Below are 21087 nucleotides of genomic sequence, written 5' to 3'. Positions count from 1 at the left end.
TTCCAGAGCTTGCTTCCATTATGTTCTTTAACCATGCTTTGTAGTTCAGACATTGCATCAAAGATGAAAGACTTTGGGGGTGATTTAGCACTGGAGATAAGAAAGATGGACACATTATAAAGGGAGTGCAGTAATTTAGAGTAATGTTAAATGACTCTGAGGTCCAGGCTGGGTAGAAGTAGTAGTAATTAGGATTAAGGTCCCTTCCCTTTAAATAGTAGAGGTGCCTCAAAATTTTGCCCTCATTTCTCTGCATACGTTGTTTCTCTGGGTGATTACATACACCCCCATGGGTTCAGCTTTCGTCCGAGGCTAACTTGCAAATCTCCACCTTTGGTTTGGCTTCACCTTGAGCCATAGCCTGGTTTTTCCGTAACTGTCTGTTATACATCACTGGAGCTTCCTGTAGACATTTCATAAGCAACATGTCCCAACTTGAACTTATCTCATTTATAACATACATTGAGCATAATAGATTTGGTCAGGAGAACAGAGATTAGAGTTTGGGAGCTTTGTGGAAGTATTTAAGAGTTAAGGAGCCTTTATGATAAAGATAAATTGAATTCATGGTCTAAAACTCCTGAAAGGTAAGGGTTTTATAGCAAGGAAAGGAGCTTATTACTCTTGAAAAGTGTGGAAGGGGGTACATAGCATGTGAGAGAGAAAAATTTATGCCCATACATTGCATTATCAATATCACCCTCACCATTCCACTTTCCCTGAAACAAAAAGCCAAGTATACTACTATGGCATGGGAGTTTGGAATACAGAATGTACCATGAATCAGCCTTTCCATTACGCTTGAGTCATCTGAGTATTGGATTTAATTCTGGATCTCACAACTTAAGAGAAACTTAGGAAAAGAAAATTGCAGGGCACCTGGGTGGCTCAGTCGGTTAAACATCTATCTGCCTTCACCTGAGGTCATGATCTCGGGGTCTTGGGATCGAGCCCCCCATCAGGCTCCTTGGTCAGTGGGAAGTCTGCTTCTTCCTCTCCCTCTGCCTCTCCCTCTGCTTCCACTCTCTCCATCTCTAAAATAAATAAATAAAAATCTTAAAAAAAAAAAAAGGTAATTGCAAGAAGATAGGAAAGTAGCACCAGTTAATCAAGTTCATGGAAATGGTGATTAGTCATTATGGAGAAGGGGAGGTTAAAGGATGCTTTAAAATAGTATTCATTAGGGGCGCCTGGGTGGCACAGCGGTTAAGCGTCTGCCTTCGGCTCAGGGCGTGATCCCGGCGTTATGGGATCGAGCCCCACATCAGGCTCCTCCGCTATGAGCCTGCTTCTTCCTCTCCCACTCCCCCTGCTTGTGTTCCCTCTCTCGCTGGCTGTCTCTATCTCTGTTAAATAAATAAAATCTTTAAAAAAAAATAGTATTTATCAGGGGTCCCCTATCAAATGCCCTTATTAGGGGCCAGGTGAGTAACAAATGAGTGAAGCTCTTTTAAGAAAATCTGATACTCTAAGTGTGAAGAGGCAATACCTCTGGGTCTCTGGTGGTCTAGGGTTTGTGGGAAGAATACAGAAATCCTTTTCTAAAGGGGGTAGCTGTTCCTCCCCTCTAGCTGATTGTTGCCATTTACATAATTTATTTAACAAAATGTTGTGAGCCCACATTAATTCAGACCAAATAAAATAGATCGTTGTGGCTGAACTTCTACATTAAAAAGCATAGTTTAGTTCATGGAAATAATAACTTGCTTCTTGCTTTTCTGGGTTTAAATTACAACATGGGGGTGCCTGGCTGACTCATTCGGTAGAGCTTGTGACTCTTGATCTCAAGGTTGTGAGTTCAGGCCCCATATTGGGGTTTGGAGTCTACTTAAAAAAAATAAATTACAACATGGAGATGTAGTTGGTAGACTTACAAAGAATTGACTGAGCTGTTAAACATGGAGAGACGCCATTCTGGGGTCATAGTTGAAAACTATAGGTTACTTTGCCTTTTCTTTGTCTGTTACAGAGTTTAATAATATGTGCTTGATTTGCACAGTAAGACTCAGTAAATTAGTTATCAGGTTTCCTTGTTATCAATGGGGAAAAATAAGTCTCTCCTTAAAGATACTTTATTTTTAAAGAGTTTTTTATTTATCTGAGGGAGAGCACACATGCTTTAGCACCCGAGCCGGGGGCAGAAGGAGAAGGAGAGGGAATCTCAGGCAGACTCCCTGCTGAATGCTGAGCCCAATGTGGGGCTCCATCCCTTGACCCCCGAGATCATGACCTGAGCTGAAATAAAGAGTTGGATGCCTAACTGAGCCACCCAGGTGCCCCAAAGATATTTTAAATAGGAAAGAAAATCTTTAAACTTTGAAGTTTAATTATTATGACCTGGAAGTAGAGGTATTAGAGGCATAAACGAGAGCCCTAAGGTCTTTCTTGACCTATGCTTTTTGTAAGAGAAATTATGTTAATATTTTTATAGATATTAATCATAGTAATAACTAATAAACTGAATCTTTACTGTTTTAGTTCCTATGCTAAGCTTCTTATGCACTCTTATTTAATCATTAAAACACTCTTATGCAGTGGTTACTGTTAATTCTATTTTTCAGAAGAGGAAATTAGGCTTAAAAAGCTTAAGTAACTTATCCAAGATCACATAGCTAAACTGTGGCAGGGTCTGGATTTGACTTAGACCACTCTGAATGGAGAATCTGAATTTTTAATCACTACGCTAAATTGATGATTGAAATTTAGGGAGTTAACTTGGTAGCCAGGCATTTTGCTAAAAATTATACAATCTTACACTTCAGTTTTCTTTTTGTCAGAAATCAAGTACCTAGTGGTAAGTTTTATCCATAGATGGCCTGAAGAGGGCACCACTGCAACACTGTTTCCCCACTGCTTTAGTGCTTCATACACTTAAGTGATAGAAAGCTTGGATCTTTCTGCCTAATTGTGGATATATTTTAAGGAGAAAAAAAGGTGCAGTTGAAAAATTAAGATCAGTCAGCTGCAAATTTTTGATAAGTTTGAGTTGTGCATTTAGTATTTATAATTTCAAATAAGATTTCTACAGTATATAAATTAGAAAATTGATGTGTATTTTTTGTTGACCAGGAGAAACAGATCTGGATTGGGTGAATTGAGGTAGAAAACGTGTAAATTGAAAGAAAATCAGGAATAGTTACAGAAAGAAAAAAGCAAGAGCAACTAGGTTATTATTAGTCTAAGTCATATTTTTGAGACCTTTGCTTCTCTGTGTTAACTATGAATGTACAATAGGGAAAAATAGTTCAGTGTTATAAAATAATAGATTTTTCAAAAGACGTAATAATAGCTCAAATATGTTGTATCCCTGCTGTGTGTGTCAGGCACTGTTCTGTTTCTTTACACAGTTGAACTCATTTAATCATTATAACAACCGTATGAAATAGGTCCTGTTGTTAATCCTTATTTTACAAATGAGGAAACTAAGACACAGAGAGGTTAAGTAACTTACCTTCCTCAAAGTCATGTAGGCAGTAAGTGGCTGAGTGAGGAATTCAGCTCATGCAGTCTGGCTCCAAACTCCAAGCTCTTATTCCCAGTGCTGTTGTCTCCCTTCATTATCAAGTTTTTCAAGTTTTTATAATTAATGTATGAAAACACATAATAAAATTGATTTTCCTTTATTCAGGAGAGGTTATGGCATGTCTGTGGCAGTGCCATGCTAGAATTTACGAGAGCTATAAATTCCCATCTCCTATTTGTTACCCACTTGCTGATCTCTGAAAATTACTTAACTTCTTGTTTTAGATTTTTATATTTACTTATAAATGAGAACTTGAGTTTCAGGTGAAAAATTTAAAAATCCAGATATAAAGTCTTTCAGAAAACCTTTTTCTTGTTACAGTAGAATTTCACTATTATGGTTTAGATTACCAAAGTCATTCTGTCAACACAGTTTTTATTAAAATAGAAGTTAGGAATTTTCCTTAACTCTTGTTACTTAGAACCATTTAGAACTTGTTGCTTAGAACCCACAGAGATCAATTAAAATGACTCGAATGAAAACAATAAGCATAGTTTATTTAAAAATACTGTAAATATGTTTCCTTCCAGCTGGAATGCCTGTTAAAATATGTACAATTTCTATTTTATTTTATTTTATTTTATTTTATTTTATTTTATTTTATTTTATTTTATTTTAGAGAGAGAGCACGAGCAGGGGGAGGAGCAGCAGGGTAGGGAGAGGGAGTGAGAGAGAATCTCTTAAGCAGATTCCTCACTGAGCAGAGAGCCAGACATGGGGCTCGGTGCCAGGACCCCAAGACCATCACCTGCGTGGAAACCAAGAGTCGAATGCTCAATCAACTGAGCCACCCAGGCACCCCAAAATATGTGCAATTTGAATTTTATTTAGTAGTCAGGCAGCAGTAATCTCACCAAGGCATTTATTTATTCCTTAGTAGTGATAAAGCGCCAATACATTCAAGACAAATGAACACTCAGCTACTGTAAAGATTAAGTTGGGTATGTAGCTGTTCTGATTCTGCAGTGCAAATCTGATGCTGACCACTTGGGGTAGTGCAGACTCCACAAGTTAAAGGACATGGCTCACAGCAAGCCTGCCCCCAACTTCAGATGCCAGCTGAACGTGGGATCCCTGCACTTGCACTTCTGACCAACTAGCTACAAATCTGTGTGTGTGTGTGTGTGTGTGTGTGTGTGTGTGTGTGTGTGTGTGTGTCGGGGGGGTTGGTGGTGGTGGTGTTCCCCACACCTCCCCCCACCTCAGGTTTGATAACTCCTTAGAACAACTCACAGAACTCTGGAAAGCACTCTATTTATGATCACAGTTTATTATAAAGATTACAAATAAGGACCAGGGACCCCACAGAGTGAGGTCTAGGAGGGTTCCAAATACAGAGCTTCTGTGTTCTTCCCCATGGAATCAGAATGTGTCATCCTCCTGGCATATTGATAAATTTGTTAGACAGGAAGCTGCACTGAGCTTTGGTGTCCAGAGTTTGTTTCTTTACTACCAGGCTTGATTGATGGAATCTCCAGCTCCTTTCCTCTTCTTTTCCCTCCCTTGACCTCACTTCCCCTCCGTAGAGGTCAGGCTGTCTTAAATCCCCGGCCCTCTAATCACATGTTCTTTCTGGTGACTGGCCCTCATCCGGATTCGTCCCATCTCAAAGCATGAACTCAGGTGTGATTGGAGGGGCTTATGAATAACAAAGACACTATTAGAAAATTCCAAGGATGTAGATTCCCCCTACGAGGAACCAGGGATAAAGGCCAGTCAGATTCTTTATAATAGGAGCATAGGCATTATTCTGCTTACAGTGATTCCTTGTCTGTTTTAAACATTTGCTTATACATTTTAAGGTATTACTCTATGTTTTAATCATAGCAAATATCTTTCTTTTCCTCTAGGAGTCTGGAGCACCTATTCTCACAGATGATGTTAGTTTACAAGTGTTTATGGATCACTTGAAGAAACTTGCTGTGTCAAGTGCTGCTTGAAGCGCTAAACATATTAAGGACACTTAAGATGAAATAATATTTCAATTTCATTTTTTTCCCTTTTTCATTTTATCTGTGGAAACCAACAGAGGTATCTCTCTAGACTCTTTGTATTAGTATGGTTTGAGACAACATGTGGAAAAATGTTCACATCTGTAGATTAAGCTGGAATATAAGAGCAATAAGAACAAATTTATTTTGCTTGCCACAGTATTATGACTGGTTTTAGAAATCTGAGGTCTTTATAACTTAATTATGTTAAAGAGTAAAAATAGAGTTCGCCTTGCACTACAGAGATATAACTCGTTTGTATATTGCAGAAAAATCCAAAGTGGCACTGAATGTCCTTGCTGACTTTTTGAAGACATGTTTCTTGATTTTAACCAGAAAGTAAATAAAATCATCAACAGTAATGATAAATGTGAACATTTTTGCCTGTTCATTGAAATGTATCTGTGATTTTCACTTATGCATATACTTTTTCTGTACTTATTCTGTTAAGGCAGATTTATTTTTATGATGATTTGTTTAGGAATTATTTGACTTTATATAAGGCAATTTTCATGAAAATAATTCAGTGTTTTTGGTTATTTGGAAAAATAGTTCAGAGATGAAAATTTTCTGGGGGAACCGTTCCACAATTGACAAAAAATGTGAAATTCCCATAGAGTACCCAACTTATCTGATTAAACATGATCATTTCTTTTAAAAGGGTGATAGAAATTAAACAAACCATTTTGTCATAATGCATTTTAGGAAGTCTGCAGTAAAATAACTGTTGTCACTACTAAACCAAAATTGATTTTTACTGCATGGTTATGTTGTTTCCCCTTGTTTTTCTGAGGTAAATTTTACATTATATTCTTCAGTATTTTAACACTATTTTGGGAGTTTACATATTCTTTTTTTTTTTTTTTTTGCTTCTATTTTGTGAAATGTATTTTTTCTTATTGAAACAGTATTATAGAATTTGTTGAATATCATGTGGTGATGCTCAGTTTTATTTTGATTTATTCATTAGTATCATTCACTTTTACCTTTTAAAGTTTACTTGTAGCAAATGTTTACATTGCTAAAGCCAGATGTTTGACAATGAAATTTATATCAAGTACTGCAAATAAAAGGTGGTGCTACAGTAAATGCTTAGAAGGACAGTTTGATGATTGTACTTGCATGAACACAGTCATATAAAACAGAAAGTTAAAGAATTGTTTATATGTTGTATTCAATTAAATAAATTGCTCTGTCCCATTTTATTTCATTTGAACTGTGCTAGGCCTAAATACCAATAAAATATACTTTCTCTGTGTTTTTCTGCTTATTTCGAAGTCTAGTAGAGCCTGAGAAGCCTCCTGTAAAATTAGAGCAATTATAAAATCTGCTATGAGTAGATTAAAAAGCGTTCATTTAAAAAAAATGGCAGCTTTATTGGGATATAATTCACATACCGCACAGTTCACCCATATTAAAGTGTACAGCCCGGTGGTTTTTGGAATTTTCAAAGTCATGTAATCATCACAACAGTCAATTTTAGAGCATTTTCATATTCCCCAAGGTAGTTGTTTTTGCTCTAAGGAAATTGTGTTTTGGAGTTAACATATTTTGAATTGAATTAAGCCCCTGTGATGATGATACATGTTTAATTTGCGTGGCCCCTTAACTTATGCTCTTTAAGACTGCATTGTTACTCTTGAGTGATGTGGGTACTTACCCCCAAACTATCCTTTAGTTCCAAATCAATTACAGCTGAAGGTGCTAAAATACCTCTGTATTTAAGGGATAAGGAGGAACAAATATATCATCATATCCTTTTAATTTACCATTTGAAAGAAAGCACCTGGGATCTGTTTGTGTCTAATTTAGCTATTACTAAATTGCTAGCTATTTAAATAGATTATTGAAGAAAGAAATGTTAACCCTTTTAATGAAATTTAGAGTGGATAAAGAATATTTGCTAAATTGTTAGCAGCACTGAGAAGCGTCGGTATGTCCAGAACTATTTTGGAATTCACTGTTGAACTTACTACCCCAGTGGCCTTATCTCTAAAAACAACTTTGGACGCCATCTGTGTACATTTATATTATGTTGTAACAAGATAAATTTATTCTTTTATTGGCTGATTCCAAAAGTGAGCTGACATTTTCTCTATCCAGTTCCCCACTTGATAAACTTCCCTCTTACATTCCCTAGCCCGTGGACTGTACCTGATGAATGTGCTTGTTGGCCAGGCCAGAAACCAGTGAATCAGTTTCAATTCTTACTCTCCACAACACCTTTAGGAACCAAAATCTACCAGTTCTGCCTCTCTGATATCGCCCTACCCTATTTGCTGTTTTCTATTTTATTGCTCTTCTACCTTCATCGCATCTCACGTGGTTGCTGCAACAGACTTCTAACCGGTCTGTTTTCCCCAGTCTCCTCCAGCCCTCTCTTCAGTTCACTGAAATACAAATCTGATTATGTCATTCCCTTTGCCCTCATAATAAAACCCAAACGCTTTGCCCTGGTAACATTGCATACTACATAGCAATCGGATCCTAGATCTCCCTTAGACAATTAGCACAAAGGACACAGTTGAAAAGGTGTAATAGCGGAGAGGGGTCTCTAGTTCTACCTAAGCATTAGTCTTATGTGTGCTATTTGGGATTTATACAGTGACAAAAGCAAATGCATTCTTCACTGGCTGTTACAAATTAAATGCTGTGGCTTATTGCACTTGGTTTTATTTTATTATTATTATTTTTTAAAGATTTTATTTATTTGTAAGAGAGAGAGAGAGTGCCCAAGCAGGGGAAACAGCAGGCAGAGGGAGAGGGAGAAGCAGGCTCTCCACTGAGCAAGGAGCCCAATGCCAGATTGAATCCCAGGACCCTGGGACCATGACCTGAGCTGAGGGCAGAGGCTTAACCGACTAAGCCAAGCAGGCGTCCCATACTTGGCTTTATTTCAAATGAAAATAATTACTCAGTTGCTTTTCAAACACCACCAACAAATTGTGATTATTTGCTTTCTAATGCCTATATTTACATTTTTGTTTTCATTTTCCATTTTTCCAAAATACCTGCATACATATTTTTTGTACTTTTATGTGTTTGGTTTGTATTCATCTTGAGCATTTTATCAAGTAATTCAGATGTTTCTCTTGTTTGCTTTGTAATAGTTTACCTTATGAAATTAAAATATTTTCCTTATGTTCATTCTTCCTTTCTTTAATAGAGAAACTCTGGTCTAGGCTTAATGTATTATTATCTGGCAAATATAATAATCGGTATGCAATACTAGATACGGAATAATGAAGTCACATTACTAAATAAATTCAGAATTTTTTCTTCCCCATCTATGGATTATACTGACATAAAGCCCAGTTATTTGGGTTGAGGATGTGATACTGGGAAATTGCGGAAATTTTTCCTCTAAGGAAACACTAACCACCCCCCCCCCCAAAACAGTAAAATGTCTAAGCATTTGGAAGATAGAAATGTTAATTTTAGGCTTTGTTAAGTCAACATTGAATTAGCTTTGTATTTTTATTTATTTATTTTATTGTTTTTTTAAGATTTTATTTATTTATTTGGCAGAGAGAGCGAGCACAAGTAGGGGGAACAGCAGGCAGAGGGAAAAGCAGACTCCTCGCTTTGCAGGGAGCCCGATGTGGGATTCGATCCCAGGACCCTGGGATCATGACGTGGAGCCGAAGGCAGACACTTAACTGTCGGATTCACCCAGGCATCCCTAGCTATGTATTTTTATTTTATTTTATTTTTTTAAAAAGATTTTATTTATTTATTTGACAGAGATCGAGACAGCCAGCTAGAGAGGGAACACAGGCAGGGGGAGTGGGAGAGGAAGAAGCAGGCTCCTAGTGGAGGAGCCTGATGTGGGGCTCGATCCTAGAACACCGGGATCATGCCCTGAGCTGAAGACAGACGCTTAACGACTGAGCCACCCAGGCGCCCCCAGCCTAGCTATGTATTTTTAAAAGTTAAGGATAACAAAGATCAAACAGGATATAAAACTTTCAAACCCAAATATATAACTTCCAAACGAGTGGAGGAAAAGCAGCAATAAAAGCAATCTGATCAATCAAAGAGAAGGCAAGAAAGATGAAAAAGGCAGCAAAAGGAAAGCATGGTAAATAAAAGACAAAAAAATAGTGGATTAATACTTGAGACATAAAAAAATGGATTAATACTTTTTAGTGCATTTTATGAAAATTGAAAATACTTAATGGTCTTTCCCTGTAATGAATAAAATCATATGTAGTATTTTGAAACTTCTGTAAATTTGTCTTAAGACTTCATAAAAACTGATCTTTTCACATATCCATGCTTTACTGAGTAAAGTCAGACTCGTCAATCTTTTTTCATAGTTGATCGTGAAGAACACATTAATTTCAAAAGTTTTTCATTTGAAGCAAAAGATACACAAATAGGAAAACTCTCAAAGGTAAGTTTGACAGACATTCATAAAAACCCATTTTCACAAATTTCTTAAATTCCTGAATTCTTAAAACTATTTCTTCAGAATTGATGCTAGCAGCTTTCAAAAAGCTTCTTGGTAGAAAGATATCCACTGTAATATATAAGCTAGAAGATTCAAGATAAATTCCTATTACGTTCAGTAAAACCCTCCAAAGTTTTTCTTCTTTTGCAAAAATGAGTGTGAATGGCTGAATGATGGTGCACATTGGCATTATTTGATCCATTGGTTTCGAACAAGTGTTCAGTTATATAGATCAAGGCATTTGAATATTGCTGTTTTAATTTCTTCTGGCCACGTAAGACAAACATCGTCTGTTACTTTACAGGCATTCTTTGAAATTTGATTCTTCAGTGTAAATGTCTATTTTCTTACATTTTGTTATTACATACTTAATTGCCTTCTCTACGGTTTCTATGTGCTGATTTAAAGCTTGCTGTCTTACTATACCTTGTTCAAGCCTGATTTAGAATGTAACTACTTTGAATTTTGATTAACCTCATCCAAAACTTTACACCAAGAAAAATCTCTAAATTTTGCCACTGATGTAATGGTTTATTTTCTTGGTTAGTCTTTTAGTTTTAAAACAGCAGTTAAAAAAAGACAAATTTTACTTGTAAAGATACTCAAATTCAGTAAAAGATTCCATGTAGGCACTAAAAATGTGCACTTGGAAAAATTACACTTCAAAGTTCACACTCTGTTTTGGTGTTTTAACATTATCCACAAACAAAAACTCCCAAGAATTGTTTCTTCATCTTTGTGATTACTAGGCTAGTGTGGTTTACTTGAGCCTACTGTTTAAACAGGGGGATATTTAGTACCATGGGTATTGAAGAAACAAACTCTTCCCCACCCCCACCAGGGGAGCTGAAATGATTCAAAATGTGTTACTAACGTATGGTCCAAGTTGAAGGGTGTCTCTATATCTGGGAGTTATCTGAATTAAGTTCCATACTGAACACAATGTTTATCAAGGAATAAGTAATAAAAACGTGCTAATCAGAAGGTTACAAACATTAAAACTCAGCAGTAGCCATAGCAATTGTACAGATTTTTATTTTTTTTCTAACAAGTTTTTAGATTTTAGACCAATAGAAGTCTTCGGTTTGGAGTTTTTTGTCACTGACATTATTTGTAATTGCTGGCATAGAATGATAAAACACTATCCTTCTAACACCACTGTATTTGGAAACTAAACAATAAGGTTTTTTTTTTTTTTTTAATTTATTCGACAGAGATAGAGACAGCCAGCGAGAGAGGGAACACAAGCAGGGGGAGTGGGAGAGGAAGAAGCAGGCTCATAGCAGAGGAGCCTGATGTGGGGCTCGATCCCATAACACCGGGATCACGCCCTGAGCCGAAGGCAGACGCTTAACCGCTGTGCCACCCAGGCGCCCCTAAACAATAAGGTTTGATTTACTCACAAATTAAGTAAGAAATTTCAGTGATTATAAAATATTTAGAACCGAACAATAAAAGTGCTATGTATCAAAACTTGTGATATGGGAAAAAGGGTTATTAGAGGGATATATGTTATTTTAAATGCAACCAGAGAAAAAGGATTGGAAATAAACTTTGCATTCAAGTCAAGGAAAAAAAAACAACAACTTTGCATTCAAGTCAAAAAAATAAAAAAAATAAAATAAATCTAAAGAAAGAGGAAGAGAGGAAATAATGATAAAATCAGATTATTAATGCGATAGAAAACAAAACAAAAATCAATGGAGATGTTCCATAATCCCTCAGAATGTGTTGTGTAAAACAGATTTAAATGTTCTCCATTAAATTCCGGTCAAGGCTTATTTTGGTATGTGGCATGTTATTCCTTCCTTATCACCGAAAGTGCTCTGTATACAGAGGTCAGATGACCTCTGTATACAGAGCACTTTCGGTGATAAGTAAAGCAAGATAGTTATAAGTTGCTGAATGCTGCAGATGACTTAACACTTTCAGAGAAATGATAATGTTGGTGAATTGGGAAGGAATAACATAATTGAGGGATGATAATCATTGACCCACAAAGCCATCTGGCGCTCTCTGATACTGTCATTAAAAGAGAGCGGGCAGCCCATAATGCAGGAGGCGTTTGCCAATTTAGAAAAACGCTTCTAAGCAGGACATCGTGCACTCAGGTTCTAACAAAGCACCGTGTATTTTCCAACTGCAATAACCAGAGCACTTAGGTAGAGAAAAGTGCATTGCAGAGACAAGTGGTGTGAATCCGTTTCCTCTAGGAAATGCGGCTTGCTCTGCTGGGGAAGGTGCTGTTTTCGGATCTGTGTCAAGATCCTGCTCAGCTACCTTAACGGGGTGAAGCAGCCCCAGGATGATCCTTATGGATATGTTTAACCTGTTCTGGGGACGGCGCTATTTGTTTTGGCAAAGTAGGGAGATCCATAAAATCAACAATTTTTGTAGAGGTTAGAGATTTTCCTAAGAGAAACAAATCTGGAGATTACTTTTGAGTTACAGTAAGGATGTCATTTTGAAGTGGTAAGTATACCGATTAAAGAACCTCTGGAAGGGAAGGATCACATTTCACTTTATTTAGTGCATTAGAGCAGATAGTTCCTGTCTTCGAGGCAGTTTAAAAATAACTTAATCTGCAAAGGTTTAAAAATTAATCTTCCTAAAATCCTTGTGAGATACTGATAGGTCAAATATTTTGCACATTTGAAAACATTTGTGAAGAAGTAAAATTCAACAGCGACGAATCCTAGGGCAGTACTTCTCCAACTTGAACATGCATAGGAATCACCTACAGATGATCATTAAATGCAGATTTTTGAAGTAGGTCTGACACTGAGTCAGATTTTGCATTTCAAACAAGCTCCCCAGCTGACACCAGTGCTGTTTTCTGGATCACAATTTAAATAGCAAGGGCTGCTAAATGCAACATTTTCAACAAGTGTTGGGATTTCCACACAAAGTCCAATAGTCAGTCGGAAAGGTGCATTCTGGAATCAGGAGACTCAGGTTTGGGAACCATAAGCCTAGAATTGACAGCTGAAGCTATGAGATTAGATGAAGTTGCTTTTATTAATTATTTACTAAGTGCTAACAAGGTATGTAGGGAGCACAGTTAGACAGTCTCCCTCTGTTGAGCATGGATTACGCCATCATGTATGGTCTCTTGCAGTGTTTAATTCTAAAATTCTATTTTTAATGAGAACATTAAGCCAACTCATTTATCAAATATATCTTTTTCAGCAAGGAAGTATTTCTATTAAAAAGGCTATCAAGTTACTGAAATATTAATCGTAGCATAATATCATGTGACCAAAGAGAATGTTTTCATTGAATCCTGGGTTTTGATAATACCCAGAATTAGGTTCTGTATTTTTAACAAGGGTTTTTTAAAAAATAAGATGCTGAGTAATAAACTATAAAATGGCTTAATTAACATCTGCCTTTAATTATTTTAAGAAAATACGTCCCATTTTTTTTTAGGACCATGAAATAGATTGCCAAGGCATGTTCCAACGTGTTGTTAATTAGGTATGTTTATCAGTTGCTTAGATAACCATTATGGATGAGGGTAGACATGGATCTTCCTGGAGCTGGAAAAATAAATTTGACAGTCTGAGCAGACTTGAGACCAACACTATTGATTTGTGTGTGTTGTGTCTTCTCATCTGCTCATATATTTATGGTGAAGCTTTTCGATTGTGTTTACTTATTGAGTGTCATACACACTTTTGACATGGCTTGTTGTAAATGACTCTACTGATCAGCTTCCATTTGGAGTCTAAAGTCCAGCGCGGTTTCAGGGAACTAATGTTTTATTATTGCAGGTTCTCTGGCAGAAACATTCACGGCGCCCACTGCGCTTACTCAGCCTCTACCGGTGACGGCCAAATCTGCTTCTCCATCTGCACCTTGCAGTTCTCAGTCGATATCATGAGCTGTCTGCAAAACTTAAGAACCTGACTGTATCTAATGAAGGAAACAAACTGGATTGAAAAAAATCTCCACCTTTCTGCAGGACCTTTCACAAAATAATAGCTCTGTGGAATGATGTGGGGAATTCTTACGATGAAGTAGATGATGAAGCTGTGTCAGATATAGTTAAACATGTCCAAAGAATACTTCTATTTATTAAGAATATAATCACTAAATGTCATAGATAAAGCCCATTTTTATAAAGAAAACCTGAAGTTACCATTACAGAGGAAGAAAACCAAATCCTTACCGTAGTATACGAGACCTGTCAATCATCGCGCCTGCTACATTCAGGATGTCCTCCTGCTTGCAGCCCTCTGCTGAGCTGAGCTGAGCAGCCAGCCCTGGTCTCTTTCCTAAGCAAAGAGCAGAGATCAAATTTTTTAAAGGCACCTAATCTACAGACTGGCTGGTGAGCTATGAAATGAGTTGGCATGAAAGCTTTTCCCTGTAAGGATCATGGTAACTAACTAGACCAATTATACTCTCCTCCTCTAAAAGTTGAATAGGAAAATCCAGAGAATAGCAGCCATTCTGTAATGAGAGGAAAAATGATAGAGAAGAAACGAGAAGTGGAAGAGGCACACTGGTGATGGAATATTAGGGTGAAGATTCATGAACTCTGGCTGGGAAATGGTTCCCAGATTGCCTTGAATCCTGTAGAATGGCTATTTCTGGAATCCTTTCACCCCGATTCCCAAATGTACCCTTACAACAAATCCCCATTATCTGAGAAGAATTAAACTTATTGGTGAATCAAAGATCACAGTGGCCATGATGACTTACCTTTTGACCTTTTACTGCAAAGAACAGGGATTCAATACTCATGAAACTAATCAGATGAAGCGAGAGTATGCCACATTTGGACACAGTCCCAGAAGACGCAGTGTTTTATCTGTCCAGGCACCTGGATTAGGTGTCTTTCTAAAACTATCCAGCAGAATTACTAACTTACAGCTTTCTGACAACAAAAGCCTTAGTATCCGTGAGTAATGGGAGTTACATATGATGCACTCCACATCTTTGTAACTAGTATATTGAATGAGTAGGATCGTGAACCATAATTATGAAAGCGATTGTATTTTGTCTCTGTCCCTTTAAAGTTGTTCAGTGTGTGTGGTTTCCCACCCCTCAGCCATTTGATGGAGACTGTAGCAGGCTGATCATTTTGGGATGACTCTAACCAAATAGACTTACAGATCACTCTAAGCCGTAGACACAGCCCCACTTAGCAACAGCCAGGTCCTGTGCTGGGTGGGAGATGTGCATCGCCTCATTTATATTCCTGCCTGGTGGCCTTACAGCTCACTCTGGAACCTGCTATCTTTGTTATCTTGACATCTTAGTCCAAGACACTTGCCGCATATTTATCCATAAGAAGAGTGTGAATGGTATACACCCAGAGAAGCCCATTGTCAGTCTCCCGTTCTTCTCTCACACTTTTTTTTTTGAGATATTTTTCTTAATTTTAATTTTTTTAATTTTTCAATTTTCAATTTTTTCATTTTAAAAATGAACATATAGTGTATTGTTGGCTTCAGAGGTACAGGTCTGTCACAGATACTTCTTAACCAGCATGTCTTGGGAATAGTTCTGTTTTCTGACACATTCTTTGCCCAGATTTTCTCCTGGGTCCCACCCACGCGACTCTTCCTCCACAGTCTGTTTCGTGATATACAGTTCTTACTGTAGAACCTTTATTTCTAGTTACAGGATTTGCTTATAAACTGCTCGAAGTAAACTGTAAGGGCTGAACCTTCATCAACCAATTCTTCTAAAAGGCTAAGCTTGCCTCTAAAATGCCGGATAAGCCCATCTGCCTGCTTTTCTTACTGAGAATGGTGGTGACACGACACAGCAGCTTTCTGTAGAATGTTGTGTGGTTATGTTCTTCTCTGCCTTCTGGGTCTGTCCCGCTGGGTGGGGATTCTTTGTGGGCTGGAGCCATGGGAAGTGTGTTTGGTGACGAGAGTCCCTCCCTGCCTGGAGTCAGGACTAAAAATGGACACTCCTTTTCACGGCTCTAGGACACCTTGGGTAGCATCAGTACGTGTTTCTTGGCAGTGGTAGCTAAAAAACAGCTCAGAGATATTACCTTTCAATTACTTTATATGCAATAGTATGTAGGTTACGTAAGTGCTCAGAGACTAGAGACAAAAATGATTTATAGAGCAGTGTGCTTTGTGCTAAAAATATCAGTTGCTGATGATTCTAAAAAGTTAGAAATAGAACTAACCTACCAGTCAGATATCTGCAGGGAGGAAGGCATATTTAATCATTTATCCTATCAATGAAAGATTTGCTATGTGTTAGACGACTCATACAGTCGAGTATATTTGTCATTTATTTCTGAATCCTGTGATTTCACAAAATCAATAAACTTGTATTTCTAGCCAATTCTTTACTATTAAATTTTAGAAGGATGTGAAACAAAACTTGTCAAGAGATGGGGTTCCTGGGTGGCTCAGTCAAACGTCTGACTCTTGGTTTCACTTCAGGTCATGATTTTGGGGTCATAAAATCGAGTCTGTGTTGGGCTCCGAACTCAGCAGGGAGTCAGCTCGAGAGATTCTCCCTCTGCTCTTCCTCCTCCCCCTCTTTCTCGCTCTAAAATAAATAAATAAAACCTTAAAAAAAACTTGTCAAGAGACAAAAATTATTCTGTGCTCTTTTTTTTTCTGTTGAGGAATGTGTCATTACATTTCTCTATTACTTTCACTTTCTACTTATTTGTGGAATTACTGAAATAGCTCTTGAATTGAGTGAACATTCCCTCTGAGTTTTTATATTAAGCCTTCAGTGAACAAAGGAGAGAATCACTAAGGGAAAAAATAAAGAATAATATAATAAAATAGCAAGGGAAGCATTTCAAAGAAACAGGTTAGAAAATGCAAAGGATAAATTAAATTTCAATCGAGGGGACTAGAGCTTGAAGGCCCTAACACTTTTTCACCTCAAGGGGGCAGTAGCTACCACATAACAGGAAACTCAAATCATGTTTTAATATCTTTCTCCTCCAATTTAAATTCTGAACTTTTCTAATTTTTATGTGACTTTTTTCTATCAACACCCATGCTTTAGTATTTGTTTTTTGAAATCTAATCCCTACTCCAATCTGAAATAATTGGACCCCAAAAGTTAAAGGTAGTTTGTTGAAAGGGTACAAAATTGGAGAGTATGACTGTAGTTCCACATCACGCATGACAAGCTTTCGAAATCTGAGTTCTCAGAAGAAAATAATAAATACACCAAATTTTTTCTTCGTTCCATAAATCAATTCTTTTAAAAGCAGCAATTGTATAATAAGAGATGTTGGGTTGGGATTTTGAGGTCCCGTATCCTAGCATCTCTAGGTGTGACCACATTAGTTTTAAAAAGGTTTATTTTAGAGAGAGAGTGTGTGGGTGGGGGTGGTGGGAGAGGAAGAGAGAATCTTAAGCAGACTCCATACTGAGCGCGGAGCCCAACGCAGGGCTTGACCTCAAGACCCTGAGATCATGATGTGAGCCGAAATCGAGTCTGTGCTTACGACTGAGCCACCCAGGCGCCCCGTCTCGTGACATGTTTTGTTTCACATGCTTCTAAAATGATAGTACCGGGGCGCCTGGGTAGCGAGCGCAGTCGTTAGGCGTCTGCCTTCGGCTCAGGGCGTGATCCCGGAGTTTCAGGATCGAGCCCCACATCAGGCTCCTCCGCTATGAGCCTGCTTCTTCCTCTCTCACTCCCCTGCTGTGTTCCCTCTCTCGCTGGCTGTCTCTATCTCTGTCGAATAAATAAATAAAATCTTTAAAAAAAAATAAAATGATAGTACCGCCCTCATAGTGTTGTGTGAGAATTAAATGATTGAGTGCTTCTGATATGCAGAGTCAGCCCTCCCATGACAATGATGACAGCCAGCACTTGCAGGGCATTTAATAAGTGCCAGGCCGTGTTCTTTTTTTTTTTTTTTTTAATTTTATTTTTTAAAGCGATTTTATTTATTTATTTGAGAGAGAGAGAGACTGCATGCACCTGCATGAGCCCGGCGAGAGGCAGAGGGAGAGGCAGCAGCAGATCCCCGCTGTGCGCAGAGGTCTGTGGGGCTCATCCCAGGACCCCGAGATCACCACCTGAGCCCCCCAGGCGCCCCCCAGGCAGTGTACTATGGGCTAAGGATAACCTCTAAGACAGGCACTATTGAATTCCCAGTTTGCCAGTGAGGAAACTAAGGCACAGAGTGGTTGAACAACTTACTCAAGATCACGTAGCTACTTAGTGGTAGGCTAGAGATGTAAGTCCACATAGTTGGCTCCAGAATCCATGCTCCTTTTTCGCTCCGTTCCCTGAGGGGATTAAAATTCCCTTGGAGCTTGCGGTGGTCTCGAGATCCGGGAAATGTGTTGGTGGAGGTCACTGAGAGGGCATGACCTCCAGTTGACCTGTGAGCTGGCCCCTGGCAATTGGAGGCTCCTCACCCTCTCCTTGTCTTTGTGATGTAGATTCCACGCGCCAGTCCCTCTTTAGGCCCTGCTCCGGTAACACAGCCTTGATTGGTGTTAACTGAATCCAGTTAAGGCCGGTGTAGAAATTTAAGATTCCGGGCAGTGGGGGCAGAGATCCACTCCGCTTGCGGCTGCGGCAGCCCAGCCTCGCAGGTAAGCTCCCTTGCGTGTTACAGCCCAATCTGGAGCGGCCTGCCTCGTTTTTGGGTCTCTCCTTGCCTTCTGTGTACGGGGGCAAGTTTACAGACCCGCAAAGGGTCATCTGGTCAGCGCTGACTTCTGGCTGGAAGGCAGCCCGATCTGGTCTTTGGCCGTCAGCCTTTTGCTCACTGTGCGTGGGCTGTTTCTTCGGTGGCGCCCGGGAAAGCCCGGCTGTGACCCCTTGCTGATCCGGCTCCCACCCCTGCTCACACGGGTCCTCCTGACCTTCCGCTCAAGCTGAGGTGACCTCTTGCTCGGTGTGCTGATTTTCAAGTGCCTTTTGCAGCTTTGAGGAAGGGGTGTGAAACCTCCCGTGACGCTTTCCAGCTCCCTGCCCGGACCCAGGTACACCTGAGCAGGCGCGGAGCTCTGTTTTCTCCGGCCTTCTCCACGTCGCTCTCTGCTCTACTGTAGTCACCTGTAGAGTAGAACTCCAGGCGGGAACAGACTCAAGCCTCTTTTGACTGCGGATTTATACTAACCTGGATCTTTACTACTTATCCCTTCCACCAAGCCCTTGGATGCTGGGTTGAGACACAAGGCTTCACACTCATGTCCTACATCTCCCTCGTTAACTACTACCCGCCTCCTACTTTCCTCTCCCTCTCTTCCGAGGTTCCGGATTTCCTTTTTTTTTTTTTTTTTTTTTTTTAAGATTTTTGTGCGAGCGCGCGCTTAGATGAGGGGGAGAGAGCGGGGGTGGGTTGGCGGTGGGAAGGGGCAGAACGGGAAGCGGACACCGGACTGAGCAGGGAGCCCCACATGGGACTCGATCCCAGTACCCTGGGATTATGACCTAAGCCAGCAGACGCTTAATGAACTGAGCCACCCAGGTGCCCCGATTTCCTTGTTTTTAGTGGAGGTACAGTATATTTCCCCCACTGTCGCTGCCATCAGCATGGTCAGGTCCACTGAGAGTCTGCGGCACATTCCCGGGACCTGGTACGTTGTCAGACATGTGTAGCAAAGAGAATGTTGGGACCTGCAAGAAACTCTAACAAGAAATTTTCTGGCAAAAGTGTAGGGGGTCATTTCAGTTGGGTAATTTTTGCTCCCAATTAATACACTGGGAAAATACAGTAGATAAAACTGGTGAGCTAGACGGGTCAGATCCTGAAGGGCAATGTATGATCAGAGCAGAAAAGTCTGAAGGGTGGTGAGGCTGGATGTAGTAACAGGGGGCACATGGGAAGGACTTGTGGTCATCTAGGCAAGACGGGTGCTGCTTGGAGGAGGGTAGTGGAAGTGGTAGGACTACCTGGAGATTAGATGTGGGAGGGAGAGGAGATAGGCAGCCTGTGCCTGGAGGAATCTCGCTGTAGCTAGAAAATTCACATATATTCTTTGTTTTGACAACTTTATTGAGGGATGTTTAATATATAAAAATTGTGTTTAAGGTGTGCAGCTTGATGTTTTGATATATGTATACATTGTGAAAAGGTTACCACGACCCAGCTAAATAACTTACCCATCATCTCCACGGAGTTACCATTTTGTATTGTGTGTGTGGTGAAAGATTTAAACTGAGATCTAACCTCTTAGCAAATTTCAAGTATACAATGCAGTATTGTTGCAATTTCCTTCTTTTTTAAGGCTGAATAGTAGTTCATTGTGTGTGTGTAATATATATACAAAATTGAACTATTATTCAGCCTTAAAAAAGAAGGAAATTCTGCCATTTTCAATGATATGGATGAACCTGGAAGACTTTATGCAAAATAAGCCAGACCCAGAAAGACAAATACTGCCTACTTACCCTCTTTTTTTTTTTTTTTTAAGATTTTATTTCATTATTTAAGAGACCGAAAGAGAAGGAGCAGGAGGAGGGGCAGAGGGAGATGGAAAAGCAGACTCCTGGCTGAGCAGGGAGCCTGATGCGGGGCTCGATCCCTAGATTCCAGAATCAGTACCTGAGCCGAAGGCAGACGCTTAACCAACTGAGCCACCCAGGAGCCCCTCTGCATTCTTGAGGATGCATTCCCAGTGAAGTTTTCCCTGACTTCCCATGGCCTGCTCCCATAGATACTGGTACATGGTGGTATTATAATTTTTTTTTTTACTTTGTCTGTTTTTCCCACTAGAATATGCTGTCCCTATTGAGGGCAGTAATTTTTGCTCAGTTTCTGTATTCCCAGGGCTTATTAGATTGCTTGGCTCATAAAAGGCTATCAAATATCTGTTGAACGAATGAATGCACTTGTCAGGATGGTGGGTATTACATTGTGAAAGGTTATGGCCAACCCTTGGCACATAAGTTCCCTGAGAGACATCCGTGAAAAACACCTGGATCCTGCAGTGCAGACAAGGGCATTGCCCTAGAGCTAGCTGGCACAGCAAGAATGTCGAGGCACGGAACCTAAACGTCCGGGACAGAGAGCTTGGCTTCTTGAGTAGCAAAAGCTGTTTCTGGATTTTAATGTGTCTGGGACATTAACAAATCAGGGAGCCATCCATTCTATGCTTCTCGGACCTGCTGAGCTAAACTCTAGGGCGCCACCATGAAAAGTGAGTGACGTA

The 21087-nt window shown here is 39.4% G+C and overlaps 1 protein-coding gene and 1 long non-coding RNA gene across 9 annotated transcripts in view; both read left to right on the top strand.

The window, feature by feature from the left end:
• SEC23A (SEC23 homolog A, COPII component) overlaps nt 1–6772 on the top strand; it is a 70258-nt gene extending 63486 nt beyond the window's left edge. The window contains exon 23 of the mRNA XM_087859078.1: nt 5374–6772. Coding sequence (XP_087715204.1) covers nt 5374–5463 — 90 coding nt within the window. The 3' untranslated portion in view covers nt 5464–6772. The remainder of the gene's footprint in view (nt 1–5373) is intronic.
• An 11699-nt stretch (nt 6773–18471) lies between these two features.
• LOC123793773 (uncharacterized) overlaps nt 18472–21087 on the top strand; it is a 601572-nt gene continuing 598956 nt past the window's right edge. For all 8 annotated transcript variants that reach the window (XR_015723052.1, XR_015723055.1, XR_015723048.1 and 5 more), the window contains exon 1: nt 18472–18522. This is a non-coding gene — a long non-coding RNA (uncharacterized LOC123793773). The remainder of the gene's footprint in view (nt 18523–21087) is intronic.

This window comes from Ursus americanus, chromosome 35 (genome assembly GCF_024610735.1).
Source record: "Ursus americanus isolate L20-20 chromosome 35, mUrsAme1.1.p, whole genome shotgun sequence".
Lineage (NCBI taxonomy): Eukaryota > Metazoa > Chordata > Mammalia > Carnivora > Ursidae > Ursus > Ursus americanus.
The sequence above is the reverse complement of the archived record's forward strand: the minus strand, read 5'-3'. Positions and strand labels throughout refer to the sequence as shown.